At 47.0% G+C, this 8672-nt stretch overlaps 1 protein-coding gene across 3 annotated transcripts; it reads right to left on the bottom strand.

Moving 5' to 3' along the window:
• Positions 1-1492: 1492 nt before the first annotated feature.
• BAMBI (BMP and activin membrane bound inhibitor) lies at positions 1493-6239 on the bottom strand. Of its 3 annotated transcripts, none has more exons than XM_042043978.1 (4): positions 5907-6239; positions 4178-4377; positions 2743-3033; positions 1493-2295 (listed from the first exon to the last, which is right to left on the bottom strand). In XM_042043978.1, the coding sequence occupies exons 3-4, from the start codon at positions 2981-2983 to the stop codon at positions 1877-1879; spliced, it is 660 nt and encodes a 219-aa protein (XP_041899912.1). In that variant the 5' UTR covers positions 2984-3033; positions 4178-4377; positions 5907-6239; the 3' UTR covers positions 1493-1876. The 3 variants fall into 3 exon arrangements, with proteins under 3 accessions (XP_041899912.1, XP_041899911.1, XP_041899910.1); XM_042043977.1 differs by having other exon boundaries at positions 4178-4372; XM_042043976.1 differs by lacking the exon at positions 4178-4377.
• Positions 6240-8672: the final 2433 nt, after the last annotated feature.

Below are 8672 nucleotides of genomic sequence, written 5' to 3'. Positions count from 1 at the left end.
GTTATGGCCACGTAATTTCTTAAACTTCAGCAGCAGAAAGAGGTAGAACTCAGAGGATATAATTTTCTGCATTAAAAGCAATTCTCCAGGCACTTTGAAGAAGTAAGAAGGGCCAGCAGCTTGAGGTACACAGATGAAACTAATCCTTCTAAACTGCACTGCAATATTGCAAACATGGGCACAGTGGGACCTTGGCACTCCCAAGGCTCTCACTGCACTTGGCCCATATGAGTATTTAACTGTAGGGGTAAGTTTCCAGTGTCAGTACCTCTGTTTGCACAGCCAAGTGACCAACTTATCTCCAACAACAACCCTACCACATCGTTTAAGTGCACTTTCAGGAACACAAGCCTGTGACTTAGAGGGGCAGGTTTTCCTCTGCATTTCAGGCTTAACAACCCAAAGCAAACTACCACAGCAAACAGCACACAGGACCAGAGCATTGCTGCAAGGTTGTTGTAACCCTGTGTGTGCCATCCCCTTCTCACTGCTGGCACCAGTAGGACCTCAACCTCACAGCCAGAACAGGAAGCAGACGCATTTGTAAAGCTTCTTAAAACATAGATGAATAGTAGACTCTTGCCAAGTTTTATCTTCTGAAGCAGCATTTTGGATGCTTCTTTCACCATGATGTGGCATCAGCCTTTAAACAAGTATACTTTAATTACTGCACAGTCTAATAAAGCCAGAAAAATAAATACTATAAATTCCTCGAATAATCCAGAGGTTGGTTGTTTTTTAGCAACTAAGCATTGCATAAATGAAATGATCAAGTGAAGCCAACTAGCAGAAGGAGTAAGAAACAACAAAGTGCACAAATATTGGCCAGGAAGAAAAGCCACCTATGCAAGAATAGTATAAAGGAGGAGCCAGAGATTAAAGTATACTGCTGCTTCTTCAGTCCCACACAAAACTAGGAGCATATGATACTTAGTTACATGATAGAGCAAGGCAGATGCTTTCCACTGTGCCCAGAGGGGCTATAAACAGAAAAAAAAAAAAAAAAAACAACCAAACCACAGCTGAATAGGCAGTGCGGTTTTGGGGTTTCCCTCTCCTCCCCAAAAAAATTTTGGGTCTAAAAGGTACAAAAGGAAAACAGATCATAGAAACAAGAATTGTGAGACAAGGGAGGAAAACCAACTCTAAAGAATTAGGAGTCACTTTCTGACACATTTTGCACAGAGGAAGTCTTTCTTCATTAAGAGAGAGGAAGAAATAGTTATCTCAAAGAGCTTTGGAAGAATTCACTGAGGTTATGAACAAAATGCAACAGCCAAGAATTGAGGATGTGGGTTCACTGCTACTTGAAGTATAAAAAACAAAGCTGCCACCTTCATTCTCAAATAACCACCTGAATTCCTTTACAGAGTAGGAAAAGACTGCTTTCAGAATCTAATTGTTATGCACGGCATTACCATGCACACCTTGATTTGTTTTCCACTATCACCCACTAGAAAACACATTTTCCAAAACAAAAGTCACAAGCAAGTTTCAGACAAAATATATATATATTTTAAAAAATCTTTACAATAAGTCAGGAAACATAGGAGCTTGCATACAGTTTATTATAATAACTCAATTCTCAGCTCCCTACAGTTCAGATAACCCTGGTGACAGTGTTTACAACTTCTAATTTTTGCTTTCACAACTCTGAAGCAAACAATACATTTGAGTGTATTTTACTCTGTGCAAATAAGACAACTTTTGGAATCCTTCAGAAGAAATATCCAAGATTCTGTTTGCAGAGGTCCTTTGTTTCTCAAAGATGATTTATGAGAGTTTTTGTTTTAAGATAAAGTGCTCCTGTCCAGCAGAACCCAAAGGCCTTCTAGAGTTCAGAGAGTAAGTTTAGCTCAGATTAAAAAATAATTGGTCATACAAATTCCAGCTTCCCATGTCCGCTGTACATTCCCCAGTGGACTAGTGAAAGAATTTTATCATTGCTGAGGTCTGAATGTCTCATTTTATCACAGGTCATGCAGCAGTTCTCGTGACCAGTCACAGGCACCATGCATTCCAAGTCCAATTTTGCCACCTGCCCTTTTTTTGAATGATGTCCATGAAAACTATAGTGCAAACGAGAAAGCATTTGCTGTCGCTGATCTTGCAGTCTCTTGTTTTCACTCCTGAGCATCCTCAAGGCCAGCATGATAAGGAGCACCAAGATTAGCCCACCAGCTATAGGAACAGCAATTACAGCCGCCCTGAACCATAACTCTTTCGAAGAAGTCAATTCCTGCACCTTGGTGATGAGATTCCTGCTGCTGTCATGTTGATATCTGCTCCCTTGTCCTGCAAAGGGGAAAGATGTGGAGCTTATTTCAGGATTTACATATACACTGTTTCACATGTAAGCAACTCCCTTAAATCCCACACTGACAAGTTAATGGAGCAACTGCTACACTCTGCAGTATATATAGAAAATACCCCCGTAAAGAAAAAGCGTTTCTAAGTCTGCTTGTAACACAGAATTTCTTACCCCAATAGCCAGTTTAACTAGGAACACCACTGCCACTGATTCTTAGAAGCCATGTCAAGATGGCAAGAGAGACTTCCAATACTAATGCACATAAAAAAGCTAATTGGCTGAGATGTTCCCCTGCCTCCAGCCACCCTCTTCCCCCTCTGGTGTCTCTACTTACATTAACAACTAAATCAGTAACAGCAGATGCACAAGGTTTTGACTGTTGCTGGCCTGATGGCCAGAAGAGGGGTTTCACTGAAGCTTTATTGCCCTACCTGAAGTATCACCTCTGGAAGGAGACAAAACATCATGTAGTCCTCTGTAATTGCACATATCTTCATGACAGCATTCCAGCGTGGACATGGTGGTGGTGCCAGAGTGGTTTTGTGCTTGTTTGGCTTGGCACATCTCAGCTGTGCTTGCAATAGAGTCCAAGCAGCCATGAGTAAGTGGGGAATGTGTATTCTGAGGATCAAGCAGTCTGGAGAAGCAGGCGCTAAGCTCAGATTTGCACATATAGCCAGTTGCAACACAGTGTGCAGCATCACAGTAGCATCTGATTTCACCTAAAAAACAAAAATTGCACAAGAAAGGTAAGAATTTGGTCTTCTAAGGACACGTCATCATATATCCTTATTAGCCACAAGCATCACACAACCAAACTCGGTGCCAGTTTTGCGGTACTTCTCTAGACTGTAGACCCACAAGAGCTGGGGTTGCTTCCTCCCCGTCACTGTACAGTGCCTACCTCACTGTAGCCTTAATCCCTGTAAATGCCTTGGGGCACTTGCTTTAATGACTAGTACTGTAATCCTTTGAATTAAAGCAAGAGCATTTCACTAAAGCAGGGACTGAGGGAGGGAAGGTCACAGTGGCTTTTTTTTCCCCCAAGATAAATAACTGGCTTTTTTTTCCCCCCAAGGTAAATAACAAGACCATTTTATAGCTACTTCCACTCGATGTCAGCAGTTGCATTTAGCCACATTTAAAGTGAAATACCAGTTCTAAAAGCAACACACACTTTCAGTCCTAGAAGAAAGTCACATCTATGTTTTAACCATTACTCCAGGAACAGCATTCTACTTTTATAAAAGTAACATTTCTTTTAACTGGGCATAAGCACACAACAAAAATATGTTTAAGCATTTATGTGACAAATGAAAAAAAAAAATTTGGAACTGCTGAATTGTTTATTACCCCTCAATACTGCACCAAAATTTAAAAGGTTTAACTAACACCTTATAAAGCTATTAGCTAGAACCATTACCATCTAAGTCTCTCAGTCAAGAAAGTTTTACTGTGTGAAACTGAGCGACTATTTGTAATTTCTCCAGAAAAATCTTTAACTAGTTATTCGTGAAAAAAGGCTTTTAAATCAGAATTATAAAACAAAAAAAGTTCCAGTTTATAATTTTTCTGTTCACCAGAGACAATGACTCTCAAATATAAAGTCTTTTAATGGAGTGAAACTGCAAGGCTAAAGGCTCCCCCTTGCCTTTCCCCAGTTTCACATGCAATCCAACATGCAGCAGAAAAGAGGAAACACTTAGATTGAAAATCCTCTACCAGCTCTATGAAAAATCTCAGGAAACCTCAAAAATTTCTGAAGGAAGCGATAAAATAAGTTCCCTTCATAAAATTCCTCATTTTGCGCTCTCCAAACTGCCCTGGTATGAATTAAACATGTCCTGTGCTGTAGCGAAAACTTACTCTTTCTAGGCAAGTTGCAACTCAAACATAATTCAATGTGCCATGGAGCCAAGGTTTAAAAGGAAGCCAGATTTTGGAGAAAACCTCGGAAGAATGGACTTAAAATTACTTCTGGTGTGCCTACCATACTTGCCACCATGGTAGCACCAAGGCTTTCAAAGTCGACCAAATCATCAGATGTCTTTTTTCTACAGTCTGCACTTCAAAAAAAAAAAAAGAAAATCAATCTACAGGCTTCCCTGCTGCCACCCCTTCTTATGATGTTAGCTACTACCTATACCTAAAAAAACCTGTTCTGTAAGATGTTAAAAATAATCCCAACCAAGTTAGCTTCCCCTCATCGGGCTACCTTAATACTTTCCCCAAAATGCTACTGCAGGCTCCAGGCCTTGAAGTTCCCGCTGCTCTTTAATAACTCTGCTTAATAGAAGCCAAATGATGGAGTGTCTCACTGTCTCCAGTCCAATTCCCTTGGGCTTTCAGACCAAGTAACTTAATTTTTCATGAATTCACACTCACTATCATCCAGCACGTTACAGAAAAAAAGCCTCAATCGTTTTCTAAGCATTCTATATAAGGTCTCCCCCCACCCCCCTGAAAAAAATAGTTTTCATAATTATTGCACTGTATGAGGGTTAAAAGTAAGATGAAAACATGGCACAGTACCAGAACTGACAGTTCTTTCATGAGTTTCAGCACAGTGCAGGAATAAAGTGAAACAACACACATACTTTCATTTTAACTGCTTATATAATCACGTTCAAAAATCTACATTTTATTGCCCTAAGACAATCTTATAAACAAAATCTGACAGGCTCGTCATCAGGTTAATTCAACTGCTTTTTAATTAAAGCCACGTTTCCAGTGAAACAGAATGGACTTTGTATTACTGTATTAAAACTGTATTTCTGTCAATTCATAAAGTTTCTTCCTGTGCTATGCAAAAGGCCAGAAAGGGTATTTAGTATTTTGAAACATTGAACAATGCCCTTCTGTTCCGTCCTCTTTCTTGTTACTGTATGTAGCTATTAAAGAAAAATGTCTGCTTTTAGTCAAGATGGCTACAGGAGAGACTGCAGGCTTCTCTTAAAGCTTTTGAAGTCAACAGCAGCCAGAAGTCTGTGATCCCCTAATTATATCATTATCAGGCACATAGTTTCAGTATCTGCGACTTCACATCACTCAGTCACTCCCTGTTCTGCCCGCTTTGATGGGGCCAGCAGGCTCTCCCCTGCACGCTGTAAGGCTGTTATTTAGGGTTAATTACAGCCTTCCTTCCAAAATAAATAAATACCGTCGCACATCACCACCACGCTAACTTATCCTTTACCCTCCTCCACGGAGCACGACGATTACCGGCAGCCAGCGGGCCGCCTCTGCCCCGGGAGGGCGCTCCCCGGGCGGCCAGACCACAGACCACAGCCCCCAGAGCCCCCCAGCCCACTGCCCCCCGCGGGCGGGGACAGGGCCGGGCGCGGCCGCCCCGCTGGGACACCCGCAGGGCCGTGACTGCCCGGCACCGGCGGCCAGGTGGGAGGGGAGGGACGGGGGGGCGGGAGGCGCAGACCCGGCGGCACCGCCGCCAACACCGCTCGGCGCGGGGTCCCGAGACAGCGCCGGGCCCGGCTGCCCTCGGGCGGCAGCCCCCGGGCACCCCGCTCCCTCCGGCGCGGCCCCCGCAGAACACGAGCCCCGCAGGCGCCGCCGGTGCCCCGCCGCGGCCCCTCACCTCTGGTGAGCAGGACGGCCATGGCGCACAGCTCCAGTTGCAGCCAGATGAAGATGTAGCTGGAATGGCGATCCATTTACCCGGCGCCGCTCGCCACAGCCCGCAGCGCAGGCACGGCCGAACCGCCGTCGCCCGCCCGCTCCTGCCCCGCCGGAGCGCCGAAGAGCCGCTCGCCTGCGGGCAGAGCCGTGGTGCGGCCACCGCTGCGGCGGCGGGCCGGAAAGACGGCCGCGGTTCTCTGCCTTTCCCTCGCTGCTCCGCCGCAGCCGCAGGAGCAGCACCAGGAGCGGCGGCACGACCACGGTGCCCAGCGGACGCTGCCTCACTGACACGGCGGCGGCGCCGCCCGCCCCGTAAATACGGCCGGCGCCGGGCGCGGGCTGAGCCGCACCGCCCCGCCCCTGCCCCGCCCCCGCCTCCCCATTGGCTGCGCCTGCGGCGGTGGGCGGAGGCTCGGCCCCCCCGCCCGGCAGCGCGGCGCGGCCTCAGCTCCACCCGCGGCGCCCCCGGGCGGCGGCGGCGGCGGCGGGCCGGGAACGCGCTGGGTGCAGCGGTGCGCTCCGAGCGCCGGGCCCCGGCCCGGGGAGCCCCGGAGTGCTGCTGGGAGAGAGGCCGGCACCGAGCGCCCTCGCTCGCCTCCTCAGGCCCGGGGCTCTGTGGAGGCGGGGGAACGGGCTCTGCCGGGTCCCCGAGATAATTCCCTGCGGAGGCAGCAGCGCAGGGTTCCACTAAAAACCATCGTGCTCTGACTGCGAGTTCGGCGGAGCGGGGATGGATGGATGGATGGATGGATGGGCAGCCCTCAGCCCCGGGTCGCGGTGACGGGCAGCGCCGGAGCGGAACGAGGCGGCGGCCGAGCCCTCCCGCCCACGCCCGCTGTCCCGGCGCTGCCGCCAGCGCGGCCCCCGCCTGTACGCTCCCGACCCGCAGGGCTGCACGAGGCTGCATAAATGTTGCCCGAGTGAGAACAGCGGCGGTTTCCGTGCAGCCGGGGCTTTTTTTCCCAAGGTTTTAGAAATTCTGCGCTTGGGCTTGGCGCAGCGAAGAGCCGACAGCCATCGCTGGAACCATGGTGCAGCTGGCGTGTCCATCCCCGGCCCCACGCCACTGTCCCGGCCTGGGGTCCACCCTGCGGCTCGGGGGCTCCTGCACCTCGCACTCAGCCCCTCAGGGTCTCATCCGCTGCTGTCACATCCACGCAGCAAGGGCAGGCCCGTGGGACAGAGCTATTAGCGAATATACCCTGCAGTAGTTATCCTCCTTCCAGTATTTCCTTTCCAAGAACAGATGTTGGGGATGGAAGCACGAGGTGGTGTTCTACCACTGAGCTCCGACACAGCTCCTGTGGGTCGTGTTTAGCTTGGACAGTTTTCCTTCACATGTTGGTCCTGAAAAAAATGTGCCCCTTATTTAAAATTTCTTTGCTAACTTAGTTTTCTTCTTTCTTTGCTCATAACATTTTATAAGACTTGATTTCTACAGCACAAACTGCTTCCCATTTATGGGCAAAATGCTTTACATATTTGGGTCCACTACTACTATTAAAGCTGTTGGATGATGTGTAGATAATAATAAAAAAATTACTTGAGAATTTTAATTAGAATTTTTTTGGTGAGTCTTTAAAGACGTTTTCAATAGGGGACATAATACCTCGTGTCGGAGACATTCCTCCCTGAAAGAGAAAAAAGGAAATATGAAATCTGAGATTGAGATAACTCCAGTTTACTTTGGCAGAGAGGAACAGACTGGATCTCCGGCTAATTAGTGCTGATGCCATCACATGTTATAATGGTTTTACTGTGAGTCTTGTGATTTGCATATGTATAAGATAGATACACACGTGCTGCGTCACAGTCTTTACACTTATGTTAGACATATTTGCACTCCACCACAAAGTAATTTTCTAATTCTTGTTTCTGTTTAGAAATTACAGAAACAGCAAGAACAGCCAAGCCATATGTCCCAGTCTAGCACCGGCTATCAGACACTCATTTGCAAACATACGAAAATATCGTTCATTATAACTTAGAATCATTACAGCAACATGTGCAATTCTGCTTCTCCTGTTCCTATCACCGGTGACAAGCGCATTTAACAGATCTCATTTGTTACATGCAGTACCGACAGACTGGAAATGGCTTTTATTCATGGAGCCACATTACTGCACTAAGTAACATGAGAGACTCCCTGAGTATTATAAACATCCTGACCAAGGGAGCACAGACAGACTAACCAGAGGGCAATATGCTTGAGATCAGTTTTGAGCAGCAGATTTCAATGACAGCTGTCAAGTTTGAATTGTGAGGTACAATTTACTGTAAAAAAGGTGCTAATTCTGTATGCTACAAGTGTGCATGAAGTACCAAAAGTGAGGGAGGAACAGCAGGGATCACTGCCCAGCCTTAGTGCCCCCCAAAGCAACTAAACACCCTTTAGGAAACCTGTGGATCGAGTCAGAGTGTCAGGAGGGTTTGACCGACTTACTGTGTCTCTTCACTCTCTGGTACACTGCTCAGAGAGACATGCAAGGATTGTGTGGGGTCCTCTGACAGACTATAACATAAACAAGATAATTCAGCTTCTGCAGTGCTAATTTGCTTTTGTTTTAGAGACAAGAGCTAACAGGGCCAGATTGGCCTGTAAAAAGGGACAGGAGACAGACCCAGCACAAAGCAATAATAACAACATGTTCTGCAACCAGAAGGAATGTGGGATAATGACTACGAGGAGCCATCAAGGAAAGCGTCAGGAGCCTGAGGCCGCATT

The sequence above is a fragment of the Corvus kubaryi genome, unplaced genomic scaffold, assembly GCF_017639235.1.
Source record: "Corvus kubaryi isolate FWS band 111438036 unplaced genomic scaffold, C.kubaryi_AGA036_p1.0 37398, whole genome shotgun sequence".
NCBI lineage: Eukaryota > Metazoa > Chordata > Aves > Passeriformes > Corvidae > Corvus > Corvus kubaryi.
Note: the sequence above shows the minus strand (reverse complement) of the source record. Positions and strands in the feature narration are given on the sequence as shown.